The 26,624-nt window shown below is 38.5% G+C and overlaps 1 protein-coding gene across 23 annotated transcripts in view; it reads right to left on the bottom strand.

Moving 5' to 3' along the window:
• The window catches only part of ATP8B4 (ATPase phospholipid transporting 8B4 (putative)), a 381,647-nt gene that overhangs the window by 170,101 nt on the left and 184,922 nt on the right, over positions 1-26,624 (bottom strand). For 22 of the 23 annotated variants that reach the window (XR_004274964.1, XR_004274962.1, XR_004274963.1 and 19 more), the window contains 3 exons: positions 6,401-6,548; positions 3,385-3,568; positions 2,644-2,867 (listed from right to left, as the gene is read on the bottom strand). Coding sequence is in view for 16 of the 23 variants with exons in the window: in XM_032297795.1 (XP_032153686.1) it covers positions 2,644-2,867; positions 3,385-3,568; positions 6,401-6,548 (556 nt within the window). In the remaining 7 variants the exon portion in view is untranslated. The remainder of the gene's footprint in view (positions 1-2,643; positions 2,868-3,384; positions 3,569-6,400; positions 6,549-26,624) is intronic. The other variant, XM_032297806.1, reaches the window with a different exon arrangement.

Raw genomic sequence — 26,624 nt, 5'->3', positions numbered from 1 at the left:
CCAGCCAAAAGACCTGGAAAATCTACTCTGTGTCTTTCCTAGAATGAAAGGGTGTATAAATAAGAGACGTATCACCTGTAGCCCAGTTAACTATTGTATTATATTAACACAACTGAGAAAAACAGCATTCTACATTCTGAAACCAGTTGCATAACCACATTTAGATCTTAAGACCCTGAGCTCCTTTGTCACGATGATAGTCAGGCCGCACACATTCACACAGACCAGATCCGGAGCCTACAGAGATGGCCCCTGGGGTGGCTAAAGTGGCAACTGTGTGAATGACTGTGGGCACACTGGAATGGCTCTCTTTGCTGTACCTGCCTCCAGCATGGGAAAGGGCTATAGAAACACCATACCACATGAAATGACTAGAAGGCCTTTTATATGGCAGGTAACATTCAAGATTTTATTAGAGACGTGTTGATGAGTTAGATGTACTTCTTTTCCCCAAGGAGCTCATGGTTAAGCTAGATGAGATGATAACAGACTGGCTAAACTAGGGAAAGAAATCCTGTACCCTGAACAGACATCCCGTTTCCACCTGACACTGTCTTTGTGCAGGTATAATATGCTTCAGGGACAGAGGCCTGGCAAGAGGGCCGAAAGGATTTTAAGTCCTCTGGAAACATTCAATTGGGGGAGATCAGCTGTTTGCTTAACTGGCTCCTCTGCTTTAGAAAAGATGAATAGGGTCCAATGTTGTTAACAAAACAAGAAGTCAGCAGATGGGACTTTCGTCTGGGTTCAAGGAAGCATAACTTGGGATATTCTCCTAAGGTTTTCTAGCTCAGTGGTTCTCAAAGTACAGTTCTAAAGGCTAGAGCACAGCGGAAAATGTAAAACACAAAAGGGAAAGAAAGGGACACAAAAAGAAACATCCTAAGTTAAATCAAACATTTCAGAAACCTAATCACAGACAGGTGGTGTGCCTTACAGCTGGGTTTAACCATCAGCTACTCATGTCTTTGGAGCAATTATTGTTCTCCCTTGCTGTTCTCTTTTAAAATGTAAATACTGGTGAAAGAATAAAAATTCTAGTTGCTTCATCTGGCTCTGACCACTTTTATCAGATCCCAGAAAATAACCTAAATGTAGAAGTTAGAAGTCATTGAACATTAGTTTCAACTTCACAGTTTTAACAGATAACCTAGAAGAACAGTTGACTATTCAAGCTTAGTGTGTCTGCAAACGCAAATCATTGACTACTCTTCTGTGTTCTAAGATATTTAAATGAGGGTTTGTCCCTTCATAGTCTTGAGATTATTCAGCCTTAAGCCTTTGGAATATGAAAATTAAATCTCTTAGAAATACCCCTTAGCAGATGGTCTTGCTTTGTTCTTCCCTGGAAGGAAAATCAACAGACTAGGAAGGCACAGGCCACATTCCCATGCTTGTCTTTGTTGGACAAAGGAGGAATTATGAGTATGTAAACATCCCCAGCCCCATGACTACTCTGAAGTAGCACTAAGATAACTTCTATTTCTGAGTAGCTAAAATAAAGACTCTGCTGTACTTCAACTGTCAAGAGATTAACAACAAAAAAGGCAAAAATATCAACATAATCTACTCTCAGCTTGGGACATGTTATCCTAAAAAGAGAAAATTAGGAATGTGAACAGGTGTGCCTCACTTTAAGAAATCTCAACTTCCAGAAAAAGGGGAAAATGTTGAAAATGTATTTTCACTGTAGAAAGGATTCACTAATCTCCCTTGGCACATTTAAGAGAACAGAAGATGCCAAGATTTCATTTATACTCAGTCTTTTTGGAATAAAATTATTTTTAAAAAATTACCTTCATGCATATCATTGATTAAACCCAAAGAAGGGAAGAACAATTGAATAAATCTGAGAGTTATGGTTACCATTTCATTCTCAAGGACAATCTTTTTCTTATATTGTTGTTGTTCAAAATCTCAATGCCATATCTACATTTAAGTTTTTGGTAAAAAATATTTTTTATTTACAAGTATATTTAAATGATATAGACATTACATTTCACAGTTGATTGACTGGCTCAAAACTTTTCTGATACCGAAGATGTGGGGTTAAATAAATGTCCTTTAAAATGGATATAAAGTGATATAAAAATAAAATCCTAATTTATAAATTTGCTAATTTTTCTTTCTTGCTACAGCATTATCTATGTATCAACTTTTAGCTGGTGAACGGCTGTCTAAACAGCTTTGAAGTCAGAGTACCAATTACTTCTCCCTGATATAAAATACATTTACCCTCAGTCCAGATGCATTCATGTATTGGATAAGAAACCATCTCCCTACTAAAGATATCTCAACATTTCTTATTAGTGATTTACAGATTTCTGTTCTAAATTAAAACTCTACAACAAACTTACCTGTCATCATACCAAAAATATTTCAACAAAAACTAACATATGCATGGAAGGAGTACTCACTGGTTGACTATCTAAATAAGAAAATAAATAATATTCTAGCTGGATATATATTCTTCTTGGGTTCAAAGCTCAAGTCAACTATCAATTACTAATGGTAATACTGTCACTTGAATCCGCCATTAAAACATGCTCTCAATTTATTAGTAAAGAGCTATGAAGAGGAGTCATTTGTAATCCAGAGGATCACAGAAAGGAAAAAAAAAAAAGAAACATGCTTTTTACCAACCTGGGCTGAGAAACCACAGAAGAAACCAAACCAGAAATGCACAAGTGTAAATGCAAAATTCTTATAGAAGAAATAGCATAAGAATTTGCACATTCGGAAATAAGACCACCTTCCATGAACAAGGAGAAGCCGCTGGAGATATCTAAACTGTGCAAATGAGTAGTCGCTGGCCAAGACTGCTTGTAGTCCTTCCTGGCCACTGATGCCAACACCAATGTGAGCACCTACAAAGGAAAGAGCAACACTGTCACTCCCAAAACAAAGCCACTATCTCTTTCAGAAACTTGTCATTCCTCTTTTATTTATGGAAAACATACAGTCATTGCAATTGTAATTCTTCACATACATTATCTCATGAAACACTCGTGATAGTTAGATATTTATCCTAGTTTTACAAAAGAGGAAGTCAGGCTCAGAAAAGTTCAGTGACATACACCAGGTATTACAATTTGGAAGTGGCAAAGATGGGGTTAAAGTCACATGTTACAAATGTGAGTCTGGTATTCTTTCCTCTACACTGTAGCTATTTACTTCCTCAAATAGTATAAGGTGAATGATTTCCTTCTCTAGCCTAAAAATACACAAATGGTTTATTTAAAGACAAAGAAATTTTATTATAAATGCTAATAATGGTGGTAGCATTGGACTCGGAAGTATTCATTTTAGAATCACTGGCAAAATTGAATTTTAATGCAATCTAGTGATTATATATTGCCAAATACTGAAACCGTATCCTCTTACTTTTAATCATGCTGACATCATTGGCTCCATCACCAATGGCCAAAGTAACAGCATTTCTGTACTTCTTCACCAGCTCCACCACTTGAGCTTTCTGGAGTGGAGTGACTCTGCAGCAAACCACAGTCTTACACATGCAAGCAAGTTCTAGGAGATCATTCTTGACATCACTTTCTAGGGCATGAGCCTGTGTGATTTAAAAAAAGTCAAAAAAGAACAGGAAACAATAAATGAGAGTTGAGAAACAAGACATTAAGAGGAAACAAGATAAATATCTTGTTTCTCAATTAATTTGTTTGCTAAACCGTTTCATTCACTTCAAAAAGTCATTGTTGATTCAGGATCACACAAATTACAAAAACTAAAGAAATGAGTATTGAACCCTACTAAGTGAATTTTAAAATACTACTAAGGAATGTTAAAAAATAAAAAGGAACTGTCTTTTATATGTCCCCCTTGATATCATGCTGCACTGGAGAGAGAGAGAGTTAAATGCTGGAGAAGTTCTAGAAACCACTGAAATTGATGAAAACAAAAGACAGAACCTATCTACCAGCTCACCAAATTTAGTGTGAACTAAAAATGATGATGATTTGTTTATTCTATGTGATGGGCTTTTTGTTTCTTTGCATTGTTGTTTTACATATTTAGTTTGTTGTTGTGATTGTTAATGTGCAGGCAAGATGAAAAGCAGATGAGCTGGGGATTGTCCCTTGAAGAACATAGTGACTAAAACCTAGAGAGGCCTGGGAAAAGGGGGGCATGCAAGCCGTGCCACAGAGAGGGTTCCTCAACCAGTTCCACTCTTGCTCCTATCCAAATGCATGAGATCCTTTAGATATGCCAAGAAATTACTAAAAAGGATAGCACAATCCCTTCCAATTAACTGTGCAATTTTTTTTCCTAGAAAATGTTTTACTGTTAAATTCTTTAATAAACACATTAAGAGGAAACAGAAATCCACTTAAACTTTGAGTCATCAATATCTTTGATTAATCTTTAGCAAGACATTCACGGCCCATCACAATCTGACCCCTGCATTCCTTTTGAGTTTTATCTTTTACCACCACTTTTAAGTCTACACTTTTTCCCATCATGCCAAATGGCTTGTTTCTCATGATTGAATAGGTTCTTTCTTGCCTCTGTGCCTTTGTACTTGCCGTTACCTCTACTTGAAAATATCGCTGTCTCAGGAAATTTTCCCTGATTCTCCCACAGGAAAGTAAATTTGTCTCCCTCTGTGCTCTTAAAGCATTGTGTTCATTCCTCTTTGTATTTGTAATACCACTGTGTGATTATCTTACCCACTAGACAGCAATCCCTAAAACAAGGACCATGTTGTATTCATAACCTTATCCTCAGACTTTAGAACTATGACCTGGGCATGCATAATAAAAATGCTAATGGAGGAATGTCTGGATGGGTAAATGAATATAAAAACATAACTCAGTACAGAAAACTCTTATGTTCAAACCTATAATTCCTGGGTGAAATTGTGGGTTGACATTTTCAAATATTATCACTCTTTCTCAAAGAGGAAACAGGTAACTGCATGTCTTCCCTAGAATGGCCTCTTTTTCTCTCTTTTCATTTCTTTTTATTATCAGCAAGTCAAAAACTATGCTAAGACTCAGAGAGAAAAAAAAAACCCAATTACATTCTGCAAAGCATCAGGATTGGAGCAGATTAGAATCACGATGGTAGGGGTGGGGGAGGGGAACAACTTTCTGACTGTACTAGCAAAAACATGGTCAATTCTCCTTAAATTAAAAATGAAATTTCATGGTTCCATCAGTTTCAGACTTTGAAGCTGACAGGGTTCTTGGAGAGCATCTGTCTTACTTCCTTCTTTCAACGCACTTAGAGACAAAGAGAGAGAGGTATAAATTATCATTTGAGTACTCTAATGCCACCACACATTGGACTCTTTGAGCCTGAGAAAAAGTCAAAGTGTAACTCATAAGGTCCCCTTTTCATACTGTGGTTCCTGGAAAATTCAGCATGGGGACCACTAGCTCTAAGACCCAGCTGACAGTCATAATTTTCAGTAACTGTTCATCTGTGCAAGAAGAAGTTTGTGTCATCTGGACAAACTTTCAACTGAGTTTGGCCTGCAACTGAGCTCTGTAACTTTCCACGGTGTAGAAGGCAACACATGTCTGGTATCCAGCTGGATAATGCCCTAAGCACTAAGAGCTAACAGACAGCTGATCACAAGGGAGAAAACACAGTATCCTCATATCCAACTTTTTTTGTCCTCTAAGAAACTGTCTACAACAAGATACATTTATTTTCCAAACTCAAAATTGAAAAATCATCATCAAAGCCAGAAAAAGATGTGAGATTAGTTCTTTGTGCATATAAATTATAATTCCACTGGAGTGTAATTAGAGCTTTTGTATTTTAAATTAGAAATTCAGAAGAGTATTTTCATGTTTGTTCAAGATTTTGAATCTGAACTACATTAAAAGTACAATGCAAGTTCATTCTATTACAAGAGCCAGATTTCCTAATCAAAGCAAATTGTTTGGCATTGCTGTAAAATGCTGCTATTTAGAAAAACCACTAGAGGTATATTAATGGCAATAATTTGGTACAGTAATTATATAAAGGTCAGGTTGTTCTCCACAAATCACAAACATTAGTAAGAGCAATAATTATAATACATCCACCCAGTTGCATTATTTTAATTAAGTAACAGTGAACAGTAACACTCCCCTCTAGAAAGGCGCTTAAATGATACTGCTAAGTGGTCTACAGTCATTTAGACAAGATTGATACTCTGTGAATTTAGCATTTCTCTGGAGCCTCCCCTTCACTGTGGTGGTCCAAACAATATTGTATGAGATATATATTAGAGGTTTCCTTTCCCTTTGCAAACACGAAATCATCGCATATGCCCTATTTCTAGTAGTAACATTTGTCTGCAAAAGACAAAACAAGTCTCATTATGATAGCACAAAAGAAATGATGATTGCGGTGAAGAAAAAGAAAGGACAAAAACCCTAGGCAAACTCACCAAACTGTGGCCATTTATGATTAAGGCATAATCTCCTGTTACGGTTTCTTCTACAACAGAATCCAACTCCAGCTGCTGCTTTTTTTCACCAACTACATGGCCATTGGAAAAATTGCTGTTTTGTCCAAACAAATTTTCTTTTGCTTTCCTTAAAGGAGAGGGTTAAAAGCAAAACATAACAAAGCATATTGAGCATACCTATTAACTCTAACAAAAAACTCGCCTAGAGGTAAATTTATTTCATCACTATTCAGACAGAGTATGGCATAAGACCCAGCTTCAATAAGGAAGCTGGATAATTCTTTGTGATAGGAATACCATAGCATATTTGCAAATTTCAGGATGTAGGAGAGTAAACATAATGAAAACACAATCATCTTAAATGTTTCAAATTACATAAAAGCTAAATCACCATCTTGAGCTGCATTTAAACTAGGGAATCTTGATAGATTTGGTACTAAACATTGTCTGAGCTTCAAGCACTTCAGAACAACTATCTGGCATGTAATACTGTTAAATAATGGAAAGCACAAGACTAAAGACAACTGATGAAAACTTCTAGTAATTTCAGGGCATCTATATATAAAATAAATTCATAAATTTGAGGTACAGTGTATTATGATCCAGCTTAAAATAATGGTCACCTGAGAAACATATTTAAAAAAAAATTTTGACAAGAAAAAAAATGATGGTACTTACTGAATTGGCATAGTCATTATAATAGAACACTTTCAGCAAAAATTCTACTCATTAGCTTAAAAAATAGACTAAATCTTCTGGGAAAAAAAACTAAGCATCAAAATATGGAGGGTAGTTCCAAATGGAAACTCCCTCCAAATGCTCTAGATCTAATTAGCAGTAGCTATAAGGCAGTCCTGCCCACATCCCATGCATCTCTGCCATCTAAGAGGAGGACTGTATGATGACACAGCACCCTCAGAAGTGGCATTCTACTGTTCTCTCCAAAATGGAAAGATGATGCCTTTAAAGGAAGGGAAACTTCCTCTCCAAGGACACCTGAGTGCAGGCTTTGAAGTAACATACGGCAAGCTGACGTACCTACAGAAGCTTCAACCACAACCAGAGAACTATACAGCATGGTCACAACTGGCATTTACGAAATGAGTACTCAGGAGAACATGCGGAGTGAGAGAAGACTAGAAAGTGAATATTGTGTCTTACGGCGAAAGGAAATGGCTCTTTCTGTGTAGAAAATATTTATTAAAATGGTTTTATGCTGAGGCTCCTCTGAAAGAAGAGAATGTCCACTTACCAAAACAATTTTAGCCCTCAGCTGACTAATTATTTGAAAATATAAAGCCATTAAAACCAATTGTTTACATACTAAGTTTAAAAACAAAAACAAAAAATACATTAACTTCTAGCTCAATATCTCCTTCTGCTGTACAGGACCAAAATCACATCTGCATTTAGGAACCCAGAGGTCACATGGTTCCAAGAATGATATCATACATTTAACAATCAGTTTGCAGAATCAAAGAAAAAGATTTATAAAGTCAGAGTGCTACGTGTGAAATTTAGGGAGTTACAAAGGGGAGAGGGAGGTAGAACAGACATGAAAAATCTGTTTTAAGTGAGAGGATCAGACTTTCCCATCAGATAACTATGTCAGGGAATCCTCCCCACAGTCATGAAAATTTACAGTGCCAAATAATAAAGAAATCAAGGGAGAAAAGTTCCTTGGAAATGAACATTTCTCTGACAATGTTACAGAGCTCATAAATTGGGTCTTCAGAAAGCACCACAGGGAAAACATCTCCTGAGTATTTCTTTTGAGTAAAGTTCTGACTCGCTGGATAAATGACTCAATCTCTGTTTTCCCCTCAGAGAGTGAAAACATTCCAAAGAAGGGTGAAGTTCATCAAAGTATTGGCTGAAATTCTATTTACTTAGGATTTTCCCCCTTAAACTGTCTTCCTAACATCTCACATGAACCCTTTTCCAGGCAGAAAAGGGACAGTTTTTCTGGCTCTGCTGAAACTGTCACTGCACTTTCTCTGCACAGGCCAACGTCTCTTGGCCAGATTGGGCTTTCATATTTTTAGACCTTTGCCCATGCTCTATAGCTGTCATTTCTTTTTTTTCCTAGAACTTAGCTCTTCAAACACCAGCTGGTTCTCACAAAAACAATTTATTAGGAAGGGAAAAAGCTACACACAACTCCCTTCAATAACTATGAGCTATACATTTTTGCAAGCATAACACACAATGCTTAACCACAGAATGCAAGTAACAAATGCTAAAACAAAAGAGTGCCTGTTTTTTCCAAGCTGGGTAATGAAGGGCAGTTTATTACAATTCTTGGCATGCAGAATCGCTCTAAGAGTTGAGGCAACTGTGGCATTCACAGCCCATGCCACCGAAAGCACAGTAAAACATAGTTAGGCCCATACTGGCCTACATACAACCTATAAAGAAGAAAAGAGGATGGTCAGAAAACAGAGTTGTTTAGTCAGTCCTCTTAAGGCACTCGAAATTGAAATGCTAAATTGATCTGTTGGGGCTGGGCACAGTGGCTCATGCCTGTAATCCCAGTACTCTGGGAGGTCGAGGTAGGCAGATCACCTGAGGTCGGGAGTTTGAGACCAGCCTGACCAACATGGAGAAATCCCGTCTCTACTAAAAATGCAAAATTAGCTGGGCATGGTGGTGCATGCCTGTAATCCCAGCTATTCAGGAGGCTGAGGCAGGAGAATTGCTTGAACTTCGGAGGCAGATGTGGTGGTGAGCTGAGATAATGCCATTGCACTCCAGCCTGGACAACAAAAACAAAACTCCATCTCAAAAAAAATATTGATCTGTTGGGAAATTGATTGAAACCATGACACCCTGTTTAAAAGAAGAAAATCTGGACTTTGATACAAAATCTAGAGCTTTGAGCTTGGAACCTGGAAACCTGGGATATAAGGACCACCTCTGACATCTGGTGCTTCCACACTTGAGTTATCTGACCTCTAGCCACTTGATTAGCCAGTGACAGACCCTGGGCTAGAACCGAGGTCTTTGCATTCACAATTCTTAGTGTACTGCACCAAACTGGTTTATGGGTAGAGCCAGCCACAGACTGCCTCTAGGCTGGACTAAGACACAGTGCTAGAGGGACAGTTAAGGGACAGCACTACCCTGCCAACAGTAGAGAAAGGGAGAATGTACAAGAAATTTTGATTTGAATTCCCAGTTCCATTCTTTACTACACTACCTGAGAGACCTTTAAGATGTTTAACCACTGAACCAGTTTCATTATTAGAGATCAGGGGAATGAAACCAGCCAATCGATTTGGCTGGTGCCCCAACCAGTCAAAATAGGTAATGAAAACTTGGGTTGCTGTACCAGTGTGTGCCAGAAGATCTACAAGACTACCTAAGTATGTGCTCTAAAATGTTATGATTCATGAGAGAAATTTAATCTACTAAAACATTTTGCCTGGGTGACTAGGGGTTAGGAATTAGGACCAAGATGCATTTTGTTTGGCCTGCACAATGTCTTAAAGAATCTCTATGGCTTTATGGCAAACATGATGTTCCCATTTACCAAAGGCCCCATCACTCCCTGATGTATAATACCAGATCACCTGATTAATGCTATATGCCTGGTCCTGAAGCTATTTGCATTTGAGATCCCTGCACATTCAAACAAGTAATTTCCCAGTAGATGTTCAAAAGTAGATGTTCAAAAAATACCAATGCATATTTTGTTGATTAAAGAAGAAATATCAATTCCTAGGTATACCACTGTGATACTTCTCAGAAGCAGTGGAGTCACTTTATGATTTAGTTAGAGAACATAAAATTTTCTAATAACAGAACATGTGATTAATGCTACAAAAATGAAATATGGAATGAGTTTTCCTCTCAAATCAAGCACAATTAAATTCTCAGTCCATTTGCCTTTCGGCAGAAGACAACTGTATTGGTAAAATGTATTCAGTGTAGTAATTTTCTGAGAAACCAAAGCAGGGTTTAATTGTAGCTTTCTAGGCAGGTCTTTAATACTAAGGCAGCTAGAGCAGCAAAATTAACCCAGGACTCAAAGTCTACAAAATGGTTTCATGACACTAAATTTGAAATAAGCCGTATGTATGATATGTATGAAAATTATATATCCATGTTTATGAAATAACCTAAGCACATTTGACAGGTTTAAATATAAGCATTTTGGTCATTTCCTTTCAAAAGCTACTATCATTCATATCCTGTTCTTTGGTTACACTTTTTTTTAATGAACTCCCACTGAACTCAAAAGCATAACATAAGAAAATGAAATGGTGCAAATTTATGATTTCAATATTTCATCCCAAAGCTGTGGGTTTAGATATAGGGAATTGAGATTAGGAGTATAGAGAGAAGCTTGGAGCAATAGCTTTTCTTGGATGTCATTTTCCCCCCTGTCCTAATATTAAGAAAATGCTCATGTAATCCCAGCACTTTGGAAGGCTGAGGCGGGTGGATCACGAAGTCAAGAGATCGAGACCATCCTGGTCAACATGGCAAAACCCCGTCTCTACTAAAAATACAAAAAACATTAGCTGGGCATGGTGGCACATGCCTGTAATCCCAGCTACTCAGGAGGTTGAGGCAGGAGAATTGCCTGAACCTAGGAGGCGGAGGTTGCGGTGAGCCGAGATTGCACCATTGCACTCTAGCCTGGGTAGCAAGAGTGAAGCTCCGTCTCAAAAAAAAAAAAAAAAAAAAAGAAAATGCACACTATAAATGTATTGATTCCTCTTACATAGAATGTTCTATCATACATTGCCTCTCTCTCTTATACCCTAAGAATGGGATTACCTACAAGTCTGAGTGGAAATAACATTATTTTACAGTCAGCTGAGCAAGGTGACCTCAAGGCTCCTGAAATATTGAGTCTAGCTGGTAATTCTTTAATTTTTTTTCTCCTGAATATTTTTTCTTCTCATTAAAAAACACAATTTTTTAGCTTTTTCTAATTGTAAAAGCATTACACAAACACTATTTCAACATCAGATAATACAAAGAGCCATAAAGAAGAAAGTAAACATGATCCATAATTCTATCACTCAGAGATAGCCACTGTTTATATTCTCCAGATCTTGGTAGGTAGGAGCTAAGGAGGTGTGTAGATGTATAGTGTTTTATACATATATGTACTTACATATATATACTTACACTTTTTTGCAAAAAGAGAGATCATACTATGTGTGATTTTTTGTAATCTCATTTTTCACTTAATAAAAATATCATGGACATTTTCCAACGTCAAGAAATAGAAAATCACTTTGAATGACTGAAGAGTGTTCCATTGCATGTATATATCAATGCATTTAACAAAATCCTTTATGGCTAGTTATTTGAACTATTTCTCACCTCTATTATCATAAATTGATACAGTAATAAATATTGCTTTTTATACAAATTAATACATTTGTTCACTCATTTTCTTAAGGAAAATTTCTAGAAGAATCATCGTGTAAAAAGTATGCATATGTGTAATTTTGAAATATATCGCTAGCTTGTCCTCTAGGGAGTTTCTATCAATTTACACTCTCAACAACAGTATACAAGTAGTTCACATTTCTCCATATTCTTTATAATGACAGTTATGTAATCTAGCTGGTCAACAAAATGTAGTTGGATAAAATCTTGAGATATTAACCCAATCTCTCCTTCTACCACCACTAGGACCACAGGTGACCTTCTCTATTTAACTAGAAATATGCTTTGCCTCAGGGGGATGTGCAAAGCCAAATATAGAAGGAGATAAATAGAGGTAAGCTTTTGCTTTTTGAGCACCAAAATAGGTTTTTGAAACTCATAGCACCATCATTAGTTTGAATTCCAGCAATCTGGAATTTCACTAATTGGGCTTTTGGAAAAAGAAGGGGGAGGATTTCTTTAAGTCTCAGAAGAATAATCCTCAAGTGAATCAAGGCATAAAATGATATCAAAAGGAGCAGAAAAGAAAGAAGTTACTTTTCTTCATTTCCCATCCCAGCCTAGGGAAAGGGGACTTTGAAAAGGAGTTTAGATACCTGATAAGTGGTGGCTAAAAGAAGCCTGGGTTCTGACCCATACCTGGATTGGTAGTGGATGAAGGAACCATGTGGCTAATGGAATCGTCAGATAAATTTGGGGAAATCAGCAGAGAAAAGGGATTTTAGAAACTGAAGTGGCCATATAAGAACACAAGTCATCTTGGGTACAGAGAAGTGCGGAAGAGCAGCAACACTTTCTGTGGTTCCCCAGCAGAGTGTGGAAGTCAGCCAAGACAGAAAGCCAACAACAATCCTAAGAGCGCAGAGACCAGACAGGGACACAGGCAAACACAGACGTGGGAAGTACTGGATGCCAGCAGGGTAGACACTGATGAACAGTGACAGGTGAGGCAATTGTGCATCCCAGACTTGAACTAAATTTAACTGAAAATGCCTACTTTAATTGTTCTGTCATCAGGCAGAAAGAGGTTCAAGTTCAGTTTTAGAAAATTTAATGAGTTTCTATTCTTGTATCCCTGAGCATACTGTGGGCTGTGAAAGTCAGACAACCTAGCAATAACAAAGTCTCCTACTACGTCTTTTCACATCCAATCAAATTATAAGACCTATTCATTCTACCTCCAAAAAGATGTCTATTTTATTTTACCCTTTGCTTCCCCACTACTCCAGTCCTGCTGCCTTTACTGGGGAAATAGTTATAAAAGTAGTTCTTGTTGCTGGAAAGATTGGGATCGGCGGCTGAAAGAATGAAGGAAGGGAGAAAGGAGGAAGTATGGAGGGAATGAGGAAGGCAAGAAAGATGCGCATGGAACAGTCATAAAGCTTTAAGTTCTTATCTAATCCCCCAGATAAAATAAGCTATAGGGTAGATATTTGTATACTCATTTTACAAATGAAGAAACCAAGCAGAGAGAGGTTATTTACATATCAAAATTTCCCACTCACCCTAAGTATGAAGCCAAGATTCCAATTTGATTCCAGCTGACATGAAGTGCATACTCTTTCTCCGACATTTGCTATTTCCCCTAGAAATTTCTTTTCTTTTATTTTCTTTGAGATGGAGTTTTGCTCTTGTTGCCCAGGTTGGAGTGCAATGGCACAATCTTGGCTCACAGCAACCTCCACCTCCCGGGTTTTAGTAATTGTCCTGCCTCAGCCTCCCAAGAAGCTGGGATTACAGGCATGCGCCACCATGCCCGGCTAATTTTTGCATTTTTTAAATAGACATGGGGTGTTGATCAGGCTGGTCTTGAACTCCTGACCTTAGATGATCCACCCAACTCAGCCTCCCCAAGTGCTGTGATTACAGGCGTGAGCCAGGAAATTTCTTCTGACTCTATTTGCTAATCTGGTGTCTGACTCAAGTGAAGCAGTGAGATGCCTTAACAACTATATATTTTAGATTAATTATTAAAGGGAATAAGAATACATCTAAGGTATGTTTAGGCAAACACATGGCAAGTGCACAGGCTCTGGGGCCAAGCTGCCTAGATTCACATCCCACCTGAACCATGGACTACTTTGTGCAAGTTACTTACCCTCTATATACTTCAACTTCCTAATGCGTCCAACAGGGAAAACAGTAATGCCTATGATTGGGTTTCTTAAGAACAAAATGAGGTAATATATGTATACTGCCTACAATACGGCTCTGGTCACTGTCTCAAAACACTTAGCAATAGGGTGGTTAAAATCTAGATCTGTTTGCATCTATCTTCCCTCAGCAAGAGTTAAACTCTGAATGAGAGCAGAGGTGCTTCAAGATGTACGACTAAAGGCATCTGGCAGTTTCCTCCTCCACAAAGAAACACCAAGATAGAGAGTAGATAATCATACTTCAAATATGTAATCTAAGACAGAACACTGGGATTCAAGAGCGAAGTGACAGGAAACACCTAAAAGAAAGAGGGAGACAGAAACAAGGCATCCTGCCTGGCTGGGACTGGCTGGGAGCCCAGAGGGGCTCTCCAATGTAGGGAGAGTATAAGTGAGGGATGCCCAGTGGTCCACAGGCCCACCACAGACTCCGTTCCTAGCCATGGGAGAGCCTCTCAACCCTTTCAAACTCTGAAATTAACATAGGGAACTGCCCAAAGACCAGGCAGTGCAATTGCTCCAGAGAAGGAGCTCATACTGGGTCCCACATACCACTCCAAGTCCTAAGTAGCTACAGCAAAGTGTCATTTTAAGAGCCCAGCCCCATCAGAATGCATCCTGCCTGGGGGCCCAACAGCACCCAACTTTCCGTATTCCTGGAGCTCCACTGACACTCCCTACCTGCAGCCACCATCACTGCCACCACGGCCAAAGTACAAGACACTGACAGCAACCCAATCACCCTTCCAGCAGCAGAGCTTCCTCACATTTCCACGTGCCTTAAGGATAGGCTACCCCACACATAGCTGCCACCCATAGCCAAAGCACACACTTGCCAACCACCTGCCCAAGGCTGTTACTACTAAAGCAATCCCACTCTCCCCAGCAGCCACCAGAGCCATAGTGCAGCTGCTGCCACTCCAACCTGAGCATTCCACCAGAGGCCTTGGGATAACCCTGTCCCTGCCCACCACAGCCAGCACCCATACACACCACTGGATGGCAGGGAGAAGGGGAACATATAGACAGGTATGTCCAGCCTGGCTTTGACCACCCCCCATACCCCTCACCCCAGTGCTTAACTATATACCACCTAAGGGCCTGCGGATCACCCTGCTCCATCTACCATCCACCACCATGGCTCCATCCACCATTGTGAGCACTCTTCCCAGACACTGGAAGACAGGCTAACCCAGTCTGCCACTACCACCACAGCTGGCACCCACCTATACTTACCACCTGTAGACCAGCTTGCACAGCCTGTCACAGCCACTGCCAACACCAGCATAGGCCATTTAGGAGCTAGAGAGTTGTCCAACCACTGCTAGTGACATTGCCTATGCCATGCCTGAAGCCCAGGGGCCCAAGGTCCAGCCCACTGGCTCTACTGCTGGCACCAGAGCAAGCCTCCTAGCAGCCCAAGAATCAGCACACCAGGACCCACTAACACCAGTGCCAATATGCTATCCCTGGGCACAAAGATAGGCAGGCTCAGCCTGCTACTGGCCCCACTGAAGCCCAAGGACTGTCCCACATGCTATCTCCGTGCCCAATAAAACTTCACCACAGCCTCCATTGACAACCACACCATCAGCCACTGAGGAAGTCACAGACACCACTGGTTTTGTTTACCAAAGCAAACAAACAAAAAAAGCCAAATAAATTACAAAGAGACTATACGACTGCACACATCCAGAATCAAAGCCAAAGTGCCCTACCTGACAAATAACATAGATACATATTCAGAAAGTCCTCTCCTGTGAAAATAAATCCAAAAAATTGGAAGAAGCAACTGTTATACCAGATGTACAGATAGCAATGAAAAGAAACACAAAACATGAAAAAGCAAGGATATGTAACTCCAAAATAATACAATAATTCTCCAGTTACAGATCCCAATGAATAGGAAATTTATAAAATTCCCATAAAAATAATTCAAAATAATGATATTAAAGAAGTTTAGTGAGATACAAGAGAACAAAGATAAAGAATACAAAGAAATGAGAAAAGTAATTCAGGATATGATTAAAAAATTTACCAAAGAGGTAGATATCATAATGAAGAACTAAACAGAAATCCTGCAACTAAAGAATTCATTGAATGAAATAAAAATAGATATATTTGAGAGCTTCAACAATAGAAAGAATTTCAGAACTTGAAGACTGGTCCCTTGAAATAACCCAATCAAACAAAAGTGAAGCAAAACAATTAGGAAGAATAGACAAAGCCTACATGACATGTGAGATAACATAAAGCAACCACATATCTGAATTATCAGCATTCCCAAAGGTGAAGAGAGAACAAAGGCATTCAAAAAACTACTGATGAATTAATAGATAAAAACTTCCCAACTCTAGTAAGAGATTTAGACAATGAGATACAGGAGGCCCAACAATCCCCAAACAGATACAATGCAAAAAGGCCTTCTCTGTGGTACATTATAGTCAAACTGTCTAAAGTCAATGACAATGAGAAAATTTTAAAAATAGCAAGAGAAAAGCATCTAGTCACCTATAAAGGAGGCTCCATCAGACTTACAGCAGATTTATCATTAAAAACCTTAAAGGCCAGAAGAGAATAGAATAACACATTCAAAGTGCTGAAAGACAATATCTGGAAGTCAAGAAATACTATACCCAACAAACTTATCCATTTGGGAGAAATAAAGTTATTTCTAAATAAAGTTACTTTATCGTAGACAAATAAAGTTATGCTCTTTGGAGAAATAAAGTTTTTCCCAGACAAACAAAAACTAAGCGAATTCAACACTACTAGAAAAGCCCTGCAAGAAATCATTGAGGGAATCCTAAACCTGGAAGCAAAAGGGCAATACTACCATTATGAACAACACATAAAAGTGTAAAACTCACTGGTAAAGCAAACACGCAAATGAGGGAGAGAAAGGACTCAAAGTCTGATACAAAAATGTAAAATCAAAAGAAATCAAGGAACAGAAGATACATACAACATCCAGAAAACAATTAACAATATGACAGGACCAAAATCTCACATATCAACAGTAATGGAATGCTAATATAAATGTAAATGAATTAAATTTTCCACTTGAAAAGTACAGAATGGCTGAATGGGTTTTTAAAAAAATGTGATCCGTCTATTTACTGCCTACAAGAAACTTCTTAACCTGTAAAGACACGTATAGACTCAAAGTGAAGGTACAGGAAAAGATATTCCTCACAAACAGAAATCAAAAGCAAGCAGGAGTAGCTATACATATATCAGATAGAATACACTTTAAGCAAAAAAACAGTAAAAAGAGCCAAATTAGATTATTTCATAATGATAAAGGGATCCATTCAGTAAGAGAAAATTACATTCTAAATATATATGCACCCAACACTGAAGCACCCAGACATATAAAGTAAGTATCACTACATCTAAAGGGAGAAGTCGATTCCAATACAATAATATTGAGAGACTTCAACAGCATATTCTTAGCATTAAATAAATCATCTAGACAGATAATCAACAAAGAATATTAGGTTTAAACTGGACTTTAGATCAAATGAAGTGAACAGACATCCACAGAACATTTTATCCAAGAAAAATACACATTCTTCTCACCAGCACATGAACATTCTCCAGGAGAGACGATAAGTTTGGCCACAAAATGAGATGCAACAAATTTTTTTAATTTATGTCATATCAGTATCTTCTCAGATCACAACGAAATGAAGCTAGAAATCAACACCAAGAGGAACTTAGAAACAATATACTATATGAAAATTAAACACGTTCCTGAATGAATACTGAGTCAATGAAGAAATTAAGATGCAAGTGAAAAGATCTCCTCAAACATATGAAAATTGAAACAAAACATAGCAAAATCTATGGGATACTGCAAAAGCACTGCTAAGAGAGAAGTTTATAGCAATAAATGCCTACATCAAAAAGGTAAAAAGATTTTAAATAAACAATATAATGAAATGATTGAAGGAACCAGAAAAGCAAGAACTAAACTCAAAATCAGTAGAATGAAACAGATAATAAAGATCAGAGCAATAAGTAAATAAAATGGTCTAAAAAATACAAAGAATCGATGAAATGAAAACTTGGTTTTTTTGAAAAGATGAATAAAGTTAATAAACTTTGACTAACAAAGAAAAAAATGAAAGAGGATCCAAATAAACAAAATCAGGAATGAAAAAGAAGGCATTACAACTTACATTACAGAAATACAAAAGATAAAGACTACTAAGAATAACTATATGCTAACAGGAAAACCAAGAGGAAATGGATACATTTCTGGACACATGCAACCTTCTAAGATTGAATCAGAAAGAAACAGAAAACCTGAACATACCAAAAGCAAGTAATGAGGTTGAGTCAGCAATAAAAAGTATCCAAACAAAGATGGGATATAAAACCTGAACATATCAAAAGCAAGTAATGAGATTGAGTCAGCAACAAAAAGTATCCAAACAAACTCAGGATGGGATGACTTCACTACCAAATTCTACCAAACATGTAAAGAAGAACTAATAATATAAGTTATTAAGTATTCCAAAAAACTGAAGAGAAGGAAATTCTCCCTAACTTGTTCAACAAGGCCGGCATTACCCTGCTACCAAAACCAGACAGGAACACAAGAAAAAAAGAAAGCTACAGGCCAATATCCTTGATGAACACAGAAATAAACAGCCTCAACAAAAAACTAACAAACTAAATCCAGCAGCAGGCTTGGACATGCTGGCTTCATGCCTGGTTTTGCCATGTTTCCCAGACTAGTCTCTAACTCCTGGGCTCAAATGATCCTGCTGTGGGAAGCTGAGGCAGGCAGATCATTGGAGCCTAGGAATATGAGACCAGCCTGGAAAACACGGTGAAACCCTGTCTCCACAAAAATTACAAAAATTAGTCGGTGTGCTGGTGGCTTATACTTGTATCCCCAGCTATTCAGGATGCTCAGATGGGAGGATCACTTGAGCCCAGGAGGTGGAGGCTGCAGTGAGCTATGATTGCACCACTGCAGTGAACACTGGGTGACAGAGCAAGATCCTGTCTCACAAAATAAACAAACAAACAAATAAATAAATTCAACAACAGATCAAAAAGACAATACACCGCTATCAAGTGAAATTTATCCCAGGAATGCAAGCATGGTTCTACATATGTAAATGAATAAACATGATACATTATGTCAACAAAATGAATGACAAAAACCATATAGTTATCTCAACTGATGCAGGAAAAGCATTTGATAAAATTCAACATCCCTTAATGATAAAAACTCTAAAATACTAGGTGTATATGGAACATAGCTCAACATAATAAAAGCCATATATGACACCCACAGGTAACATCATATTGAATGAGAAAGACATGAAACCCTTTTTTCTAGGAACTAGAACAAGACAAGGATGTTCACTTTTACCACTTCTATTCAACATAACTGAAAGTCCTAGCCAGAGCAATCAGGCAAGAAAAAAAAAAAAAAATAAAAGGCATACAAATTGAAAAATAGAAGTCAAATTTTTCCCATTTGCAAGCAACATGATCCTATACTCAGAAAAGAACAAATGATTTCACCAAAAATTCTTAGAACTAATAAACAAATTCAGTAAAGTTTCAGGATACAAAATCAGTAGTGTTTCTATACACCAATAATGAAGTACCTGAGAAAGAAATCAAGAAAGCAATCCCATGTGTAACAGCTATTAAAAAAAAAAAACTTAAGGATAAATTTAACCAAGGAAGTGAAAAACCTCTATAAGGAAAACGACAAAACACCAGTGAAAGAAATTGAAGAGAGCACTAACAAATGAAAAGCCATTTCATGCTCATGGATTGAAAGAATTAATATTGTTAAAATGACTATACTATCCAAAGAAATCTATAAATTCAATGCAATTTCTATCCAAATATCAATGTTATTTTTCACAGAAATGGAAAAAAAAAATCCTAATGTTCACATGGAACCAAAAAAGAGCCCAAACAGCGAAAGCAATCCCGACCAAAAGAACAAAACTGGAGGCATCACATTATCTGACTTCAAAATATATTACAAGACTACAGTAACCAAAACAGCATGGTATTGGTATAAAACGACACATAAACCAGTGGAACAGAATACAGAACCCAGGAATCATTCCAAATATTTACAGTCGATGGATTTTTGACAAAGACAGCAAGTACACACATTGGAGAATGGACGTACTCTTCAATAAGCCGTGATGGGAAAACTGGATATCTATATGCAGAAGAATGAAATTGGACCCTTTTCTCTCACCATATACAAAAATCAACTCAATATGAATTAAATACTTAAATATAAGCCCCAAAATGATATAACTATTAGAAAATAACAGGGAAAACAACTTCCAGACATGGGTCTCTAGGCAATGATTTTATGGGTAACACCTCAAAAGCACAGGCAACAAAAATAACGACAAGTGAGACTACATGAAATGAAAAATCTTCTGCACAGCAAGGGAAACAATTAACAGACTGAAGAGACAGTCTGTTGAAAGGAAGAAAGTATTTGCAAACTATTCATCTGACAAGGGACTAATATCCAGAATTTACAAGGAACTCAATTCAACAGTATGAAAACAATCCCATTAAAAAGCAAAGAACATTAATAGACGTTTCTCAAAAGAAGACAGAAGCTGTGGAGTTTGATTAGGTCCCATTTGTCTATTTTGGCTTTTGTTGCCAATGCTTTTGGCGTTTTGGTCATGAAGTCCTTGCCTATGCCTATGTCCTGAATGGTTTTGCCTAAGTTTTCTTCGAGGGTTTTTATGGTGTTAGGTCTTATGTTTAAGTCTTTAATCCATCTGGAGTTAATTTCAGTGTAAGGTGTCAGGAAGGGGTCCAGTTTCTGCCTTCAGCACATGGCTAGCCAGTTTTCCCAACACCATTTATTAAACAGGGACCCCTTTCCCCATTGTTTGTTTTTGTCAAGTTTTTCAAAGATCAGATGGTTGTACGTGTGTGGTGTTGCCTCTAAGGCCTCTGTTCTGTTCCACTGGTCTATATCTCTGTTTTGGTACCAGTACCATGCTGTTTTGATTACTGTAGCCTTGTAATATAGTTTGAAGTCTGGTAGTGTGATGCCTCCTGCTTTGTTCTTTTTGCTTAGAATTGACTTGACTATGTGGGCTCTCTTTTGGTTCCATATGAAGTTTAAGGTGGATTTTTTCCAGTTCTGTGAAGGTCATTGGTAGCTTGATGGGGATAGTGTGGAATCTGTAAATTACTTTGGGCAGTATGGCCATTTTCCCTACATTGATTCTTCTTAACCATGAACATGGAATGTTTCTATATCTGTTTGTGTCCTCTCTTATTTCGTTGTGTGGTTTGTAGTTCTCCTTGAAGAGGTCCTTTACATTCCTTGTTAGTTGTATTCCTAGGTATTTTATTCTCTTTGTAGCAATTGTGAATGGCAGTTCGTTCTTGATTTGGTTCTCTTTAAGTCTGTTATTGGTGTATAGGAATGCTTGTGATTGTTGTACATTGATTTTGTAAACTGAGACTTTGCTGAAGTCGCTTATCAGTTTCAGGAGATTTTGGGCTAAGACGATGGGATCTTCTAGACATACAATCATTTCGTCTGTAAATAGAGACAATGTGACTTCCTCCTTTCCTATTTGAATACCCTTTATTTCTTTTTCTTGCCTCATTGCTCTGGCTAGAACTTCCAGTACTATATTGAATAGGAGTGGTGAGACAGTATCCTTGTCTAGTGCCAGATTTCAAAGGGAATGCTTCCAGTTTTTGTCCATTCAGTATGATATTGGCTGTTGGTTTGTCATAAATAGCTTTTATTATTTTGAGATATGTTCCGTCAATACCTAGTTTATTGAGGGTTTTTAGCATAAAGCGCTGCTGAATTTTGTCAACGGCCTTCTCTGCATCAATTGAGATAATCATGTGGTTGTTGTCTTTGTTTCTGTGTATGTGGTGAATTACGTTTATAGACTTGCATATGTTGAACCAGCCTTGCATCCCCGGGATGAATCCTACTTGATCATGTTGGATAAGCCTTTTGATGTGCTGTTGCAATCAGTTTGCCAGTATTTTATTGAAGATTTTTGCATCTATGTTCATCATGGATATTGGCCTGAAGCTTTCTTTCATTGCTGAGACTCTGCCAGATTTTGATATCAGGATGATGTTGGTCTCATAAAATGATTTGGGAAGGATTCCCTCTTTTTGTATTGTTTGGAGTAGTTTCAGAAGGAATGGTACCAGCTCATCTTTGTATGTCTGGTAGAATTAGGCTGTGAACCCATCTGGACCTGGGCTTTTTTTGGGTGGTAGGCTCTTAATTGCTGCCTCAACTTCTTGTCTGTCTGCCTATTCAGGCTTTCAACTTCTTCCTGGTTTAGGCTTGGGAGGATGCAAGTGTCCAGGAATTTATCCATTTCTTCCAGGTTTACTAGTTTATGTGCATAGAGTTGTTTGTAATAATCTCTGGTGATGGTTTGAATTTCTGTGGAATCTGTGGTGATATCCCCTTTATCGTTTTCTATTGCATCTATTTGATTATTCTCTCTTTTCTTTTTTATTAATCTGGCTAGTGGTCTATTTTGTTGATATTTTCAAAAAATCAGCTCCAGGATTTATTGATTTTTTGAAGGGTTTTTTTTTTGTGTCTTTCTCCTTCAGTTCTGCTCTGATCTTAGTTATTTCTTGTCTTCTGCTAGGTTTTGAGTTTTTTTATCTTGCCCCTCTAGCTCTTTCAATTTTGATGATAGGGTGTCAATTTTAAATCTCTCCTTGCTTCTCATGTGGGCATTTATTGCTATATATTTCCCTCTAGATACTGCTTTAAATATGTCCCAGAGATTCTGGTATATTGTGTCTTCATTCTTGTTGGTTTCAAAGAACATCTTTATTTCTGCCTTCATTTCATTGTTTATACAGTCAACTTTCAAGAGCCAGTTGTTCAGTTTCCATGAAGCTGTGTGGTTCTGAGTTAGTTTCTGAATTCTGAGATCTAACTTGATTGCATTGTGGTCTGAGAGACTGTTTGTTATGAATTCCATTCTTTTACATTTGCTTAGGAGTGATTTACTTCCAGTTATATGGTCAATTTTAGAGTAGGTGTGATGTGATGCTGAGAAGAATGTATATTCTGTGGATTTGGGGTGTAAAGTTCTTTAAATGTCTATTAGGTTTGCTTGGTCCAGGACTGAGTTCAAATCCTGGATATCCTTGTTAATTTTCTGTCTCGTTGATCTGTCTAATATTGACAACGGGGTGTTAAAGTCTCCCACTATTATTGTGTGGGAGTCTAAGTCTCTTTGTAAGTCATTAAGAACTTGCCTTATGTATCTGGGTGCTCCTGTATTGGGTGCATACATATTTAGGATTGCTAGCGCTTCTTGTTGCATTGATCCTTTTACCATTATGTCCTTCTTTGTCTCTTTTGATCTTTGTTGGTTTAAAGTCTATTTTATCAGAGATGAGAATTGCAACTCCTGCTTTTTTTTTTTGCTCTCCAACTGCTTGGTAAATCTTCCTCCATCCCTTTATTTTAAGGCTTTGTGTATCCTTGCAAGTAAGATGGGTTTCCTGGATACAGCACTCCGATGGGTTTTGGATTTTTATCCAATTTGTCAGTCTGTGTCTTTTGATTGGGGCATTTAGCCCATTTGCATTTACAGTTAATATTGTTACGTGTGAGTTTGATCCTGTCATTTTGATGCTGGCTCATTGTTTTGCCCATTAGCTGATGCAGTTTCTTCATTGTGTTGATGTTCTTTACCATTTGGTATGTTTTTGGAGTGGCTGGTACTGGTTGTTCCTTTCTATGTTTAGTGCCTTTTTCAGGAGCTCTTGTAAAGCAGCCCTGGTGGTGATGAAATCTCCAAGTACTTGCTTGTTCGCAAAGGATTTTATTTTTCCTTCACTTATGAAGCTTAGTTTGGCTGGATATGAAATTCTAGGTTGAAAGTTCTTTTCTTTAAGGATGTTGAATATTGGTCCCCACTCTCTTCTGGCTTGTAGGGTTTCTGCTGAGAGATCTGCTGTGAGTCTGATGGGCTTCCCTTTGTGGGTAACCCGACCTTTCTCTCTGGCTGCCCTTAGCATTTTCTCCTTCATTTCAACCCCGGTGAATCTGATGATTATGTGCCTTGGGGTTGCTCTTCTTGAGGAATATCTTTGTGGTGTTCTCTGTAATTCCTGGACTTGAAAATTGGCCTTCCTTGCTAGGTTGCGGAAGTTTTCCTGGATAATATCCTGAAGAGTATTTTCCAGCTTGGATTCATTCTCTCCGTCATATTCAGGTACACCTATCAAATGTAGATTAGGTCTTTTCACATAGTCCCATATTTCTTGGAGACTTTGGTCATTCCTTTTTACCTTTTTTTCTCTAATCTTGCCTTCTCATTTTATTTCATTGAGTTTATCTTTGACCTCTGATATCCTTTCTTCTGCTTGGTCAATTTGGCTGTTGAAACTTGTGAATGCTTCGCGAAGTTCTCACATTGTATTTCTCAGCTCCATCAATTCACTTATATTCTTCTCTAAGTTCTTTATTCTCATTAGCATTTTGTCAAATCTTTTTTCAAGGTTCTTTCTTTCTTTGCATTGGGTTAGAACACGTTCTTTTAGCTCACGGAAGTTTCTTATTCACCCACCTTCTGAAGGCTGATTCTGTCAATTCCACACACTCATTCTCCAACCAGCCTTGTTTCCTTGCTGGTGAGGAATTTTGATCCCTTGTAGGAGGACAGGCATTCTGGTTTTGGGTGTTTTCATCCTTTTTGTGTTGGTTTCTTCCCATCTTTGTGGATTTATCCACCTGTCATCTTTGTAGTTGTTGACTTTCAGATTGGGTCTCTGAGTGGACATCCCGTTTGTTGATGATGAAGTTATTTCTTTCTGTTTCTTAGTTTTCCTTCTAACAGTCTGGCCTCTCTGCTGTAGGACTGCTGAGGTCCACTCCAGGCCCTGCTTGCCTGGGGATCATCTGCAGTGGCTGCAGAACAGTTAACGGTTGCTGCCAGTTTCTTCTTCTGCTATCTTTGTCCCAGATGGATACCCACCAGATGTCAGTCTCAGCTCTCCTTTATTAGGTGACTCTTTGGATATATGGAGGTCAGGGAGCTGCTTGAGGAGACAGTCTGTCCTTTATAGGAGCTCAAGTGCTGAGCTGTGAGCTCTGTTGTTCATTCAGAGCTGCTGGGCAGGTACATTTAAGTCTGCTGCAGCAGAACCCATAACCCCCCCGCCTTTTTTTTTCCCCAGGTGCTCTGTCCCAGGGAGTTAGGGCTCTATTTATGAGTTTCTTTGTGCTGCTGGCTTTTTTAGGGCTTCCCTGCCCAGCAAGGCGGCAGCCTAGTCACTGTCTGCCTGCAAATGCTTCGCTAAGCTGCTGTGGGCTCCGCCCATCTGCTGTGTGAACTTCCCTGCAGTTTGTTTATACAGGTGTAGTTAGAACTGCCTTGGCAGTGGCGGCCCACCTCTATAATGGCACAGTCTGTGATGGCGGGCTGCATCAGCAATGGCAAACTACCTCCGTAGTGGTGGACTGCCTTAGTAATGGTGGATGCCTCTTCCCCACAGAGCTGGACCATCCTGGGTTCAACTGTGCTTGCTGTGAAACTCTCAATCCAGAGCGTTTCCAATTGCTGTTTCTTTGTGGGATTGGGACTAGCCGAGCCTGACCACCTGGCTCCCTGCCTCAGAGCCCCCCCTTTTTTTTTCTTTTTTTAATTGAACAGTCAATTCTGTTTCCCAGGTGTTCCAGTCGCCTGTTAAAAAGGTGCCGGGATCTGTGTGATTTCCCGTGCGGCAACCCACTGCGCTGGCTGAAACAGCCGCGCTGAGATTCATGGCACTTTTTGTCCAGGAATCTCCTGGCCTGGCTCCCTGTTTCAGTCCCCTTTTTAATCAGATGAATGGGTGACTCTGTCTCCCAGGAGCTCCAATCACCAGCTAAAATAGCACCTGGACCCGTGCATTTTGTACGGAGAACTGCCGCACCAGGGTGCCCGCAAAACAGTTGCACTGGCCAAAACAGCCGCAGGGGCCAAACCAGCCACGCTGGCAACTCATGGGGCTCCTCTGCCTGGGAATCTCCTGGTCTGTGGGCAATAAACATCCATCTGGAAACGCGGCGTCTGTTCACCCTCCGTGCTTTCACTGGGAGCTGCAATCCAGATCTGCTTCTAATCGGCCATCTTGGATCCCTCTCCAAATTGGTACATCTTAATTTAAGTATCTCTTAAGTATCATCTTAAGTATATCTTAAGAAATACTATTACTCAAACTGCTTAAGAAATACTATTTCTCAAACTTTAATGTCTGTCCGCTGTTACCTCCCATATCAGCACTTATATATTTTCTGGTACTGCATAGCAGTTACACAAATTTCACAGTATTTTATTTCACATAAGCAATATATAGCTGGGATCAATGGTAACTATGTCAAAATATCTACTTTCTTTAATGCTGAAAGACTCTATTCCATCTTTACATGCCATCTACTACATCTGTGTTTTCCAAACTTACCTGATCATAAGCTTTATCTAAGTGCTTACTAAATACCAAGTCCCATGTCCCCTTCCCTGTAAATTCTTAATTTGTAGGTCAGAATGAAGCTAGGGAATTGGCATCTTTTTTTTTTTTGAACAAGGAAACTCTCTTCATTTATTTCATATAAGGAT

This window comes from Sapajus apella, unplaced genomic scaffold (genome assembly GCF_009761245.1).
Source record: "Sapajus apella isolate SASKATOON/1434 unplaced genomic scaffold, GSC_monkey_1.0 scaffold37, whole genome shotgun sequence".
NCBI lineage: Eukaryota > Metazoa > Chordata > Mammalia > Primates > Cebidae > Sapajus > Sapajus apella.
The sequence above is the reverse complement of the archived record's forward strand: the minus strand, read 5'-3'. Positions and strand labels throughout refer to the sequence as shown.